Genomic DNA, 14480 nt, shown 5'->3' with positions numbered 1-14480 from the left:
CTTCTTGGTTCATTTACTCTTTAGTTGATTGTGTACCTTTTGTGAGCAGTTTTGGTCCAGGGTCACGTATTGCCGGCTGATATTGCTTATTTGGCCTCTCGTTGTCATCGCTTGGTAATTGCTAGACTGGGATGTAATTCACACACCGCACAATTCACCATTTAAAGTATACAATTCAGTGGGGTTTTATTTTTGGATAGTCACAACCATTACCAATTATAGAACATCTTTATCAATTCCAAAAGAAACTACACCCATTATCAGTCATACACTCTTGCCCCTAACTCCTCCCTAACCCTGTTTTCTAGCATTCAGATTCGTCTGTTTTAGTTATTTCATACAAACGAAATCATCCAATGTACTTTCTTCCATGAGTGCCATTTTTTCTCAGATTAATGATTTCAAAGTTCATTTTTGTTGTAGCCTGCATCGGCATCTCATTCGTTTTCACTGTCAAATACCATTCCAGGACACTGTATCTGTTCATCGGCTGATGGGCATTGGGCTCCTTCTAGTTTGGGGCTATTATGAACACACTTCTATGAACATTAATGTGCAATTTTTGGCTTATTTTTGTTTTTTGTTTTTGAGACAGAGTCTTACTGTGTAACCCTAGCTGGCCTAGAGCTCACAATGTAAACCAGGCTAGCTTCAAGCTTACAGAGATCCACCTGCCTCTGCCTCCTGAGTGCTGAGATTAAAGAGGTATGCCACATCACCCAGGCTTTTTTTGTGTTGACATATATTCTCAGTTTTGTGGGTCCTTTGGAGTGGAATTGCTTGTTCATGTGGTTTATAATTCTATTTAACATTTTGAAGAGCTGTCAAGCCATTGTCCCTCATGTCTGTGTTGTTTTACATCCTTAGCACTACATGGCAGTTCCATTTTAGCCATATCTTTATTAATATTTACTTTCTGTTTGTTTTTTTTCTGAAATCACGCCTCCCGGAGGTTCTAAAGTGATATCCCACACTGCTATGGTGGGTATTCCTCTCATTGCCAAATCATATTTAATACCTTTTCATGTGCTTATTGGCCATTTACATATCTTTTGGAGCAATTTTTGTTCTTCTGTCCATTTTTAATTGCATTACTTTTCTTTTTATTATTTAACCGGGAGAGTTTTTATTATAACCTAGATGTTCTACTCATTCTGTGGGTAGAATTTTCAGATTTTTTATTGGTATATACTAATTGAACATCTACATGACATACTTGGCCACTTTCTTCTTAGTGTTCCTTTAAACACAGAAGTATTTTATTTGGTGTAATTTTTCTAGCTTTGGGTTTGGTTGTTGGTGCATTTTGTGTCATGTCTAAGAGAATACTGGATAATCCGAGAGTCTGATGATTTACACCTGCTTTAAAAGATGACACTTCTAGCCCTCTGTCTAGGTCTCACAGTCATCTTGAATGTATTGTTCGCCTATGGCATGGCGTGGAGGCTCAACTTCAGTCTTGTGTGTGTTAGCTTGAAGTTGCCTCAGCGCCATTTATTCACTGAGAAGACTGTCCTTTGCTCCATTCACATTTTTTTGTATCAAATTAGTTGAAACTAAATATAAGGCTTTATTTCTGGATTTTTAAAGTCGATTCCATTGGGCCCCATGTCTGTTCACATGTCAGTACCACACTGACTTGATTGCATAGCTGGGTTTGAAATGAGGGCACACACCTTATCCAACTTTGCTCTAGATCGTTGTCTATCCTAGATCCTTTGAAGTTCCACATGACTTTTAAGATCAGTTTTATGCTAAGACATTACCTGGGATTTTGATACTAGCTATGCTGAATCTGTAGATCAGTTTTGAAAGTATTATTATCCTAACAATATTAATCCTGGATTCATAAAATGGATGGGCTGCCTTTCCATTTCTTTAAGTTTGAATTTTTCAGAATATTTTGTAGTGTTGAAAGTAGATTTTGTACTTATTTTGTTAAATTTATTTGTATTTTCTTCTTTCTGTTATAAATGAAATTGTTTTCTTAATTTCAATTTTGTGTTGTTCATCGTGACTTGATGGCTTTAAAAATTAGGAACATTTAGAAATAAAGTTTGATTTCTATTGAAAAATCAGAAGACCTGGTTTTCCAGATGATGACATGGGACTAGAGTGAGTAACCTGGGCCTCATCATTTTATAGGTGACCCTTCAAGTGAACCTCCAAATTGCCTTAATCTTGCATATATCTAGTTTAATTCACTCATCATTAATTCCCTTTTTTCTTAGGCATTGAGACTTTTTACCTTTACAATAGTTCTTTTTTTTCTATATGTGTGTATATGGTGTGTGTGCATGTATGTATGTGTGTTCAAATATGTATGTGTAGGCCTGAAGTTGATGACAGGTATCTTCCTTAATCTTTCTCTCCCTTTCATTTTGAGACAAGGTCTTTCAATTGAACCTAGAGCTTGCTGACTGGACTAGTCTTGCTAGCCAGCTGAATAGCACAGAAGTATAAAGAAAAAGGAAAAAGCCTCTCTCCAGTCCCAGAGGCCACCACTGCTAGCAGAGTCTTACACATCCTGTAGACACATGTGCCTTACAAGTATATAAGTGTATCTTCTTCCTTTTGGCAATACACTTGAGGTTACTGTTCAGTAGGTCAGGATGAGGTGTTCTCACAAGCTAGCCATCACTTGTTTCCTCTGAGAACCACATTAACTTTCTAACCAGGAATACACTGCTCAAGACACCTGTGATCATGATGGTTCTCTGTTCACCTCTCCCTGGGAGGAGTGATTGAAGCTCAGACAATACAAATGTATTATTGCAGCCTAGGGGAGGAGGGGGTGCTGTAGGGAGACAGCAGACTGGGAATAGGCAAGCCATGGCAGGTGCTGATGAGGAGGCTATCTGCACACACCCTGAGGACCAATTCTGTACAACTCTAATAAAGCCTCCAGTGTCCTTTCCTTGTCACAGGATCAGAATTTGGGGCCTGTTGCTTCCTGGGCCACATCCTGCCACCTTCAGAGCAGCTTGAACTCACATGTGCTGTTACCATTGTTCCTATCTTATCACTGTTACTTACCTGGGAAGGCCAAAGGAAGGGAGTGGGAGCCAGGGGTGACTCCTTCCATTTGCTTTTACTGCCCTACAGAGTCCCAGCAAAAGGCTGCAGTCTCTAAAGTAAACCATGGTTCAGTCTCAGCGAATAGATAAGACTGAGCCAGGCACTTCTACGTAGACTTCAATTTCCTGTCTGTTACCTGGAGTTAACAGTGATTCACCTTGTAAAAAGAAAGCCAACTCGCCTCTTCCACAGCTATCCTATGGTTATGAGCTGGGTTTCTCAGGAACAGAGAGATCAAGTCTTATGTAGCTCTGCACTTATTAAACAAAAGAGGGGTATTGTCATCTCTGGTTTATCCTTACAAACTCAGCTTCTTCCTTGAGCCTTTTCATTCAGCCACTCTCTGCTTACACAGTTCTGAAGTATCTAAACAAAGAAATGGACAGATTGTTTTTATGCACCATACCCTTCCCTGGTTCTATTATGGCTTTGGAGTAATGGGGGCAAAGACCAATTGTGGCTTCCTTCACATGTGCCCCACATTAAAAGGGGATTGCTCTCATTGATGGTCACCTCTGCCATGACTTCATTTCTTTAGAACCTCATGTCCTATCACAGTGAGACTGGTTGACCATGGGGTCACCAGCTGCTACTGGTGGGTAACTGTTCTAATCGAAATTGAGGTTCACTTGAAGGGAAGGGGTTCCCACAGCAATGCCTGGGCCTGACTCAGAAGGAAGCAGAGAGATTATTGCCCTAAAGTGTGTGTGACTAAGGCAAAAACCTTGACAGAGACCCTCTCCCTTTCTGTCTTATGCCCAGTAAATCCCCTCTCCTTGTGGATAACTTGGATCCCACTGTTACTGAGTCATCTCCTTGGGCTGAAAACCCCACCCACTCTCACTTACACATGGGTCTTGGATCTCATTAACCTTGGGGAGCCTGTCCCCATTGGCTCCCTTTGCTCTTGCCTTTTGCTGTTCATACATGCAGAGGATTTACCTTTCCTTTCAGAGTCCCCACCACTCACTCCGTCATTCGGGACTGACCCTGCCGCCGCCCAGATGTCAGAAAAGCTGGGGTTTCCTTCATGCTTCCCTCTTCACCACAGATCCCGCTGTCCAGGCTGGTTGAGAACAACAAACGTATCCCCATGGAGCAAGTTCCCAACTTCTAGAAACTTGGGAGGTGGGTTGGTAGGCCAATGGTAGCCTACCAGCCCACGAGCCATCTTACCTGGGAGGGTTAGTGTCGTCAACGTCATAGAATCTAGAATCACTTGGGAGATAGGCCTTTGGGAAGGCCTGTAAGGGATTATCTTGATTGCATTAACTGAGGTGGGACGACCTGCCTACTGTGGGTGGCATCATTCCCTGGCTGGACTGCATAAAGTGGAGAAAGGGAGCTGAGCACAAGCATCTGTGGCTCTCTGCGTCCTGACTGTGGATGTGATGACCAGCTACTTCAAGCTCCTGACTGCCACCTTGACTTTGCCACCATGGGGGACTATACCCTTCACCTGGGAGGCAAAATAAATCCTTTCTCCCTTAAATTGCTTGTGGTAGGGAATTTTTATCACAGCAACAGGAAAAGAAACTAAGTCTGTACCCAAGTCTTTTTCTGGGCCCCTGCTGTTCCTGTTCTCTTTTAGCCCACAGGATGGAGACACTCGCCAGGCCTTCACCTTTCTGTTTCTCTCCTCATTGCTCATTCTAAAGGCACAATAGAAAAAAATTAAGTAAAGGTACAATAGGGTGCCCGATGCTTTTAGAAGAGTACCAGATCCTTTCTCATTCTTTCTCAATGTTTGCTGAGTACTCTTAGAGCTAGGCACAGTCCCAGGTGCTGGGTACGTGACCTTCTCCTCTCACAGTGCTTATAGCCACAGGAACGAGCAAGCAAACTGACAGGTAAAGCTGATACATGATAACATGAAAGAGACAAGTAAGGGCTGTGATCAACAGTGACAGTAGGGGTCCTTAAGGACATTTCATTTTAACTAAAACCTGAAGGATGAAGAGGAATCAGACCTGCAGAGCAGAGGAGGAAGAATTAGGCAGCAAGAGAGCCGGGTGGATTTGAGGACAAGGAAGGAGGCCGATGTCACAGTGTCACAGCCCAGTGCAGGGAGGAGTGGCTCTGGATGAGTAAGAGGAGCAAAGAAAACCCAAGGTCTAGGTGGTTATATTACCGACTTTGTTTTGATAACAGATGTAAAGTGTTTTCATTTTTTGTGGTGAAAAAAATCTGTATTTAGAATTACACTACTGCACTGCTTAGATGATCCCAATTTTGTTGGCAACATCCAAGCCATCACAATGAGGAGCCAGACGAACATAGGCTTTCTTCTCTTGGTCAGGTCTGATCAAGGTATTGACCTTGGCCACATCAGTGGTAGAGTTTCTTCACAGCCTGTTTGATCTGGTGCTTTTTGGCCTTGACATCCACAATGAACACAAGTGCGCTGTTGTCCTCTAACTTCTTCATGGCTGACTCAGCGGTCAGGGGGAACTGATGATGGCGTAGTCAAACTTGTTTCTCCCCAGGGCGCTTTTGCGAGGGTACTTGGGCTGCTTCCGGAGCCGCAAGGTCTTGGGTCTCCGGAAGGTGGGTGACGTGCGGATCTTCTTCTTTTTGCGGCTGTGAACGCCTTTCAACAAGGCCTTCTTGGCTTTCAATGCCTTCACTTTGGTTTAAACTTCGGCTTTGGGAGGGGCAGGAGCTTCCTTCTTCGCTTTTGGCGCCATGTTGGCGAAAAAGGCTTCCTAGCCTCGTTCGACGTAAAGAGTTTTAAACAGTGAGGGGAAGCGAGCAACATGAATTTCTGAGAAATACCTACCTTGTGACAGCAGAGCGTGAAAATGTAGGACCTGCCACCTTTTCAGGAGTGTATGGATGGGACAGTGTAACGCCTTACTTTGAGTTTGCCATTTACAGCTGAAGGGAAACAGCCACCTCTGCACCAATGAGGAGTTTTTAGGGAACTGGAGGAGATGTAGCCCAGACATGCTCCCCAACTTGTATGTAGACTCCATTCTTTCTAGGGGTGGTGTGCAGGAGATAAGGAGCAAGAGTGAGGTTCTGGTGGGTGGAAGGTACAGAGGGCTGCTGTCAGGGTAACCAGTGAGGACTCTCAGACAGCCCTTTCCATGTGGCTCATTGTGGAGCTTGGGCCCCAGGATTCTCTTGCACCACAACCTACCCTCTAAATCCACCTTTATTTCCCTAGTGAGTTTTATGCTTTATTCAGTCTAAATCTCCAAAATGTTTCTTGTGTCAGTATCAGAGACCCTATAAGCAATGTGACCAGAGGGTCTGGCCAAGAAGTCTCTCCAGCAACCAGGCTTATGACAGCACTTGTAGGTTACACCTGGCCCAAGTGGAGACATCTACAGAATGCACTCAGAAATATACAAAAAGTGTCAAGAAGCACCTGTCCTTTTCCCATCGCAAAGCGGGGGGGGGGGGGGGGGGGGGGGGGGGGGGGACACGGGACCGGGGGGGGAGCTGGATGGCTTCCAAAGGAGAGGGAAACAGAAAGTGTATCATTTCCAAGGACCTGGGATCCCTTTCACTCACTACTCAGTTCTCACAACCTTTCCAAGTTAATTATTCAGTGCAGCACTCCCCAGAGTCTGCTGCAGCTCTGCTGAGAGGATACCTCCTCAATCCCCGCCACCCCAGCCTCACCTGCAAGGTATTTCAGGAAGCTGTGACTGTGTCCCTAGGCTTTGTTCCTCTCCAGACACTAGAATTCAATTTTCAACTGCTTGACTCTTACTTCCTGGCTACCCCACCAGTGTCTTATAATCAGTGGGTCCCAAACCAATTCATAACCTTCCCCTCGCCTTCCTGATCCTGTTGATGGCATTACCGGTCCTCTGTGCCCTGGCTGGAAGCATCTGAGTCATCATTGACTCATCCTACTCTTACTCTCTGTAGTAAATTAACTGCTGAGTTCTTAGTATCTCTTCCCATGATGTCACTTGAATCTTTCCTTTCCTTATTGCTGCCATCCCTCCTCAGAGCCTGCTGGCCTTACTTCCTCCCCAAGGGAGCATCCCTCTGCACCCATCCCTATTACCAACCCTCCCACTGACTCGAGCATCTTTAAACCCACATCCCTGACATGGATCCCCACTGCTGCCACATTAAATATAAGCTGTCTTTTTGTTTTATAAGTCACCACTCCTTTCCCAATGCTCCATGTTCAAGCTCAACTGACTGATCACTGGTTTGGAGCATGGCCACTTTTCTCCTTTTGACACTACCATAATATTTCAATGGTCTTACAAAAGATAAGATCTTAATGCTAATAAATTCTGCATTTTCTACATTCATGTTATAGCTCTTTAACTGGACATTCCTGTCTTATTTTTCTCACATGTATTTTTGCTTTCTCTAACATTTGGGCAGTTGTACCCACTAAACATTGTTCTAAATGCTTTCCAGATGTAATCTAATTTAGCTCTCCCAAGTCTAGTTGTATGTCCATTTTTACGAATGACAAAACTGGTACAGAAAAGTTGGGTCATGAAATGGGGTTTCATGATGAGGATGCAGCGAAGCCAGCATTGGAATCTGCACTGTGCACAGCCTGCAGAACTCACATTCGCACTCCTAACCACAGGGCCCAGTATAATTTCTGTCACCTGCACTCCTCATAGTCTAGTCTGGATTTAGTTGAACAGAGGCATGTGTTCCCTGGTGGATGGAAATATCAATATGAGTGGTGTGCACTTATGTGCTGGACATCAGGAGCTGCCTGAAGGCGTGCCCTAGGAAGTCAGTGTACAGCTTCAGCGATGACTTCGTGGTATTTTTATCTTAATTCTTCTTTTTTTCTAGTACATGGGCTCCATTGAAGTGCTGAAATCAATGAGGTCACTGGATTTTGGAATGAGAACCCAAGTTACAAGGTAAGAGATGAAAACTGGAGAGTTTATAAGGACTGCAGTTTAAAGTCACCATTGTGAATCCTGCGGGAATCTTACAAACCTTTAAAGTCATTATCCATTTTTACCTATGTGGCTGCTAGGTAGCAATATCCCAAGGTCTTTGTATGACTGGCTTTGTTCCGTCATCTGAAAATTTCTGAACTGTTTCTGAACTGTGTGGAAAAGCATCCGTGTTCCATATGAGAACTAATAAGATGATTCAGTCTACAGAAATAACTGGTTTCCCAGGTACCAAAGTGTTTAAAATTATGCCCGGAAATAGGGCATTTACAGAATCTCCAGTCCATAAAATAGATCAGGCAAGAGCTTTCAACATCAAAAAAGCCCAGCTGTCCCTGTTTATTCGGTCTCTAACATGATTATCTGTCTGGGTAGCTCTTTTCGTGCAATGGCCTGGATGGACCTTTACCCAGGGTGGCCCCATATGACTTAGCAGAAGAAATCAGAATCTCTGCTATGCAGAGCTCAAGTAAGGCAGCAATACAGGGCATGTTCATTAAAGTCAAGTTTAAAACAAGGATGGGAAGAGGGAAACGTGGCTGTGACACTGATAATGGGGAAGCTGTGATGTGAAGGGGCGAGGTAAGGGGATGGATTGACAAATGATTCAGAATGAATGAGGGCATCTATTGTACATGGTACCGAGAGTGTCTCTGAGGCTGACCACAGCACCCACCTGGATCTGGACTGTCAGTCACCTGCTCCAGAGATGAATGTGCCCATGAAGGAGAGAGGATAACTTTTCTGATGTTTGTTTCATGGAATTCTAGATCTAGAAAAGTGTCCTGATATCCAAAAACTTGTTAAAAAGAACTTTATCCCCATTTAGGAGAGTCACAGTACACAGTATTAAGGCCTGTGCTATAGTTTTAAAAACTCCTACTTCATCTCAAAATGTTTTAAGCTTATTTGGACCCAAGTGTGTTTTTCACATAGCATGAATGAACCCACACATCCGTGGGGTTCCATACAACGCACTTTAGGAAATGCTGGCTTGGACTCTGGCTTACCATGCATTCGATTCTGTTTTTCCAAACTTCTCCTCATCGATCTTGGTATTCATCTGGACTCAAACAAAGGACATGTAGTGTGTGTTGTGGGGTGGGGCTGAGGGGGGCACATATGCACATGCTCTTAGCACCTACCTCGGTCCCTGGACCATAGAAGAGGCTCTGTGGATATTTATTGAATACCTGTGTGACTCCACCTCACTTCAGTTCCAGTGTTTGGAGATAGCCACATTTCTCTTTTGTACCTTATTTTTTTAATTCTTTGTGTTAACCTCCAAAAGATGTGGTTTCTAGACCACTTTCCACCCTGATGACTTATTTAGGTCTTACTTCATTTTGATGATCCTTAATCTGAGAAAATCCTTCCTCTAATCTTCCCTACTAATGGCAGGAAGAGGGTTGGTGCCTGGGATGTGTGCACAGGACTGTGCCAACCTGAGCCCTATAATCTGAATGTGCTCCCCCCCTCCCCATTCAAATGCTGAAGCCTAATTGACCATGTAGCAGTTTTAAGGTGACACCTTTGGAGGTGATTAAGTCACAAAGGCAAAGCTCTCATACATGGGATTGGTGCTTTTGTAAAAGGTTCGGGAGCTGTTAGCCCCTTCTCCCAAGTGAAGATACAGCAAGTGGCTCTCATCTGTGAAAGAAATGAGACTTTGCCAGACACTGAACATGCTGGCAGCTTGATCTTAAACTTCCAGGCTTCCAGGACTGTAAGAAATAAGTTTCTCTGATTTATAAATTTCTCACTTTAATGTATTTGTTACAGAAGCAGGAGCAGACATGACAGGAGAAAAATTCATTTTCTGTCCTTTCGTCTCTTATTCATTGACTCATTCTCTTTCACTAAAGTATTTTTAGAGGGCCCACTAAATGCCTGAAGCTGTTCAAGAATTATAGGTCCAGCATAAGTAAGACAAACTACCTGCCTGCATGGAACTTAATTCATGAGCTTCCACCCTTAACTGAGGAGTTCTGGGCAATTGATGGCTTCTGGGAGAAGGACAGTCAGTTTTTTCTTTAAGGGTGTGACCCCTGTTAAGTGGACCACAGTGGATGATGCCACACCCAGGAGTATATACTAGCACAAATTGGAGTCAATGGGTTATTAAATTTAAAAGAGAAAAATGAGGTTATGAAGCCGAGGGTAGGAGGTAGGGAGGTAGAGGTGGATCTGGGCTGAATTAAGAGGAGTTAAGGGTGAATATGATCAAAATATATTGTATGAAATTATCAAAGGATTAATAAAAATATTATTTAAAAAAAAAGAAAATAAAGCTAAGTGTGGCGGTGCATACCTTTAATTCCATCACTTAGGAGGCAGAGGCAGGTTGGATTAGTGAGTTCAATGTCAGCTTGGTCTACATAGTGAGTTCCAGGCCAGTCAGGGCTGCATAGTCAGGCCCTGTCTCAAAAAAAGAATATACATATATATATATATATATTATATATATGAAATACTATATATATAGATGGTACACTTTCAGATAGCAGTAGGTACTATGCTGTAATAATCACGCTCAATAGAGAACAGAGGTGAAGGCAGTGGGGCTTTTAAGTTTGATTTTGTTTCCTAGTTATACAAACATTAAATGTTTACTAGAACATTTAGAAATATAGAAAAGACTTTTATCATCCCTAGGAGATAATAGCTACTCTACATTTTTTGTTTTAGAACGTCTTTCTAGTCTTTTATTCTACACCCGTGTTTGCAATCATTTTTACAGAAAGCATAACCAATATTGTCTGCTATTTCTAGCATACTGAACATTTTCCTGTTGTTCCCATCTTTTATTGTGGTTAAACGAAATTTGCCATTTTAACCATTTTTAAGTTCAGGGAATGTATGTTGATTCACTCTGTTGTATAACCATCATAGCATCCACCCCCAGAATGTATTCATCTCTCCAGACTAACATCCTGTTCCCATTAAACACCAACTCCCCAATCCCTTCCTTCCTCTTCCCCACTCAACCTGTCAACCACCAGTCTACTTTCTATCTCTAGGACCTTGAAGTAGTTCAAACAAATTAAATAGCTGAAAAGTTTTTGATCTGTATTGCTTGGTTGCTCTGAATAGTATAGTTTATATCCTTTCTTCCTAACCATATATTATCTCAAAAAGTATTCTAAAGACTGGCTACTTGGCCTAATATCTACAAGGTCCTTCGAGTCCCAGCACTAACAAAAAACAAACAGCAGCAGCAACAACAAAAACCTTTACAAACTTGTGTGCCTATGCTTCCTATTTTCTAGAAAATAGTAGAAGACCACCCCCCTCTCTCCACACCTCTGTCATGAGCTAACTCATGACGACTAATGTACACAAAGAAGGGCTGGTGTATGGCTTGCTCTCAGGACATTACTCCTTGCAGATATGTCTGTATGTCATTCAGGCATGACAGACTGTGTTTTGAACAGATTCTTTTTCTATTTGGCAGTTCACCAAACTTCTCTAAGAAGAAACTAGAGTTAGCATTTGAATGAAGTGAGAGGGTTACCTGGTAGAAGACAGCACAATGCTAGCATTTGGGTAGGCACATTGGCAAGAGGTAACAGACTGTGTATCTCCTCTCAAGAAATGAAAAACATCTAGTATACACCAATCCAGGAAAAGAAAGGCAGGCTGCAAGGAAGGTTTCTGTTTTATGATGACCTTTGGTGCCAAGTGATCATACTTGAAGTCAAGACACTGCCATTATTAGTAGCTTGGTAAGCTTATTCTCAAAAATCCAAACTAACTGAATGAAAAATTACAATTGAGGAATTCATCTCTAGATTCCTTCAATTAGTGAATTCTTTGCCAGTGTTTCAGAAAATAATCAGTATACAAAAAAAATTATTCCTGAAGACAGCTGCCATTACTCTTGGTTTCCCGCCAGAACTAGACAGTAAGACCCTATTACTGAAGTTACAACATACTCCAGGTACATCACACAGATAAATAAAGCTAGAGCTGAGCTGGAAGCTTCCTTTCCAATGGCTAGCAGTCATAGTGTCAGATGGTGCTGGGAGAGGAAAGGCATCAATGATCTTTTTCAACTATGAACCCTGTGTACTGCAGTACTGACCTGCTAGGCAAGATGTGTCCACTGATGTGATAGTGGCATGACTGTGCCTGGGGGTAACCAACTACTTTCTGATTGGATTTGAGGCCCACTCCATGAGACATAATATATACCTGGTACTGTAAACCTGGTTAAAAAAATAAAAGCCCTGTGGCTGAGGAGGTCACAGGCCCTGGGAGGAGCTTACAACTGATATTATACTAAATGCATATGTACCAAACTGTCTTCTAAATATTGATATTTTTACCTTTGACTGGCACTGCTCTTGGCCTTGGCCAGAGAAACTTCTTTTTGCAATGGTTGATACAAATACTGAAAATCAGTAACTGTTGAGTGTTCATCCCTAAACAGGCATCTCTATCACTCCCTCTAAGACCCAGAAAACATTGCTGATGAGGTCATAAAGATTCTGAGAGCTAGAGGATAGAGAGGAGTGCTATGAAGTGCTGTGTTCTGGAAATATGACTGATCTAATCATGAACATGCAGCAGCTGTGGGATCTGCATAAGACCTGTATAAAATAATATGAACATAGGAAGGGGGTTAGCTTGAAAGAGGAGGTCAGCAGAAGTGGGAGGAGGATATGAGAAGGCACTAGGGGGTGAACTGTTCACAGTACATTGTGAGACTGTTAAAGATTAAATAAAATGTTTTGCCCGATGTGATAGTATATGCCTTTAATCCCAATACTAGGGAGGCAGAGGTAAGCTGATCTCTTTGAATTTGAGGCCAGCCTGGTCTACATAGTGAGACCATGTCTAAGAAAATGTTTTAAATATAGTTTTACATTTTTCCAAGAGCTCACATATTATAGAAAGTGAGTGTAATTTTTTGAAACTCTCCCTTGAAATTGAGGTCTTGTGGGGTAGTCTCCATGTGAACATGAGCTTAGGTGTTAGTATACAACAATAGACTCCTCCTATATGTTATTTGGATGGGAATATTTTATCAGAGTCCAGAATCTCTCCTTGGGTCCTTCTTGCATGGACATTACACTTGCACAGTCAGTTACTTATGCATTTAAGAGTCATGAGGGTCAAGGTTCACTGCTTTCTTATGAGAAGGCTAAGAAAACTATTCACTTTCCCTGTAGGGTCTGTTTCCCACCTTAGTCCCTGGATATTTATTCTTCTCCTTCATTCTTTCCTTCTTTCCCCATCCTTCTCTCAGTGTCTACACATTCTTGACATTCAACCACTAGCCAAGTTACTTTAATACCAACTTTCATTAGTCACTGGAAGGAAGTCTTCCCTGTAGTTCCCTCTTCTTTTCCTAGACTGGTGGGCACTAGATGTTTCTCATTTCTACTCTTTAGAGAAAAGGCATAGTCTTTGAATTCTTGCCCAAATGAGGATGCCCTCATTGTTCCCGTGACTGAACCTCTCTCTTTATATATATTTTAGCTATAGTTTCTTCTCTTCATATGACATTACTAAATATTACTATTGAATTACATTCCAAAATTTTTATCTATTCATGAGAGTTCTTTTGACAAACAGTTCTGTATTAGTACAAGAGAAAATTGTTCAGAGGATCAGTTAGGATCCCAAGGGCAAGAACTTCCTTTTGAGTGATCATGCATAGCTACTCATAAACATCTTCCATCAAACGTAAGATAATTCAGGTGTGAATGCTGATAAACCAATGTCACTAATTGTTACTGGAAATGCAAATAATTGGAGCCTGACCTCACACCCATGGGAAACTTGCTACTCACCTCTAGACTGCAAAGAGTAAACAGTAACATGGCATCCTGATAATAGAGGAGAGCCACAATTAGGATACAAAAGTAGGGTCAGGGTTTGGAACCAAGGAGGGATGTGGAATAAAATTCTTGTCTTTTTGAGGAACTTTTATGCTAATTGTTCAAGGACTTAAGGCAAGAGCAGAGAATAGAGAAATAACTCAAATGAGAGCAGAGGAAAGCTAAAGTCCAAGAGGCTGCTGACTTGATCCCAGTCTCTCCCAGTGCCAGCGCTCCCTGAGTTTTCCTCACTCTGCTTGACTCTGGGTTGAGGTTCAGGGGAAGCTCCTTAAGGGTCTCTCAGAGTTACTTGCCTGATAATTCTTTTTTTTTTTTCTGCATCTTCAGCTTGGATATTGCAAATAATAGCCCAAAGATGCTTTCTATTTTTTATATTTTATTTATTATTTTTATTTTATGTGTATGAGTGTGTATCTGCATGTGTGTAAGTGCACATGTGTCATGAAATGCCAGGGGAGGTCAGAAGAGGGTGTCGGATCCCCTGGAACTGGAGTTACAAGTGGCTGTTTGCCATCATGTGGGTCCTGGGAATCGAACTTGGGTCCTCTGCAAAAGTTTTTTTAATTTTTACAAAAACTTTATTGAGAATTTCATACACATACATATAAGGTGTTTTGATCAAATCTGTGCCCACTCCCTCCCCTCCAACATTCCCCCC

The 14480-nt window shown here is 42.2% G+C and overlaps 1 protein-coding gene across 1 annotated transcript in view; it reads left to right on the top strand.

The window, feature by feature from the left end:
- The window catches only part of Shc4 (SHC adaptor protein 4), a 115725-nt gene that overhangs the window by 26654 nt on the left and 74591 nt on the right, over positions 1-14480 (top strand). The window contains exon 2 of the mRNA XM_008831785.2: positions 7867-7937. Within this exon, the coding sequence (XP_008830007.1) occupies positions 7867-7937 (71 nt within the window). The remainder of the gene's footprint in view (positions 1-7866; positions 7938-14480) is intronic.

The sequence above is a fragment of the Nannospalax galili genome, unplaced genomic scaffold (assembly GCF_000622305.1).
Source record: "Nannospalax galili isolate Female #2095 unplaced genomic scaffold, S.galili_v1.0 scaffold735, whole genome shotgun sequence".
NCBI classification, from domain to species: Eukaryota; Metazoa; Chordata; class Mammalia; order Rodentia; family Spalacidae; genus Nannospalax; species Nannospalax galili.
The sequence above is the reverse complement of the archived record's forward strand: the minus strand, read 5'-3'. Positions and strand labels throughout refer to the sequence as shown.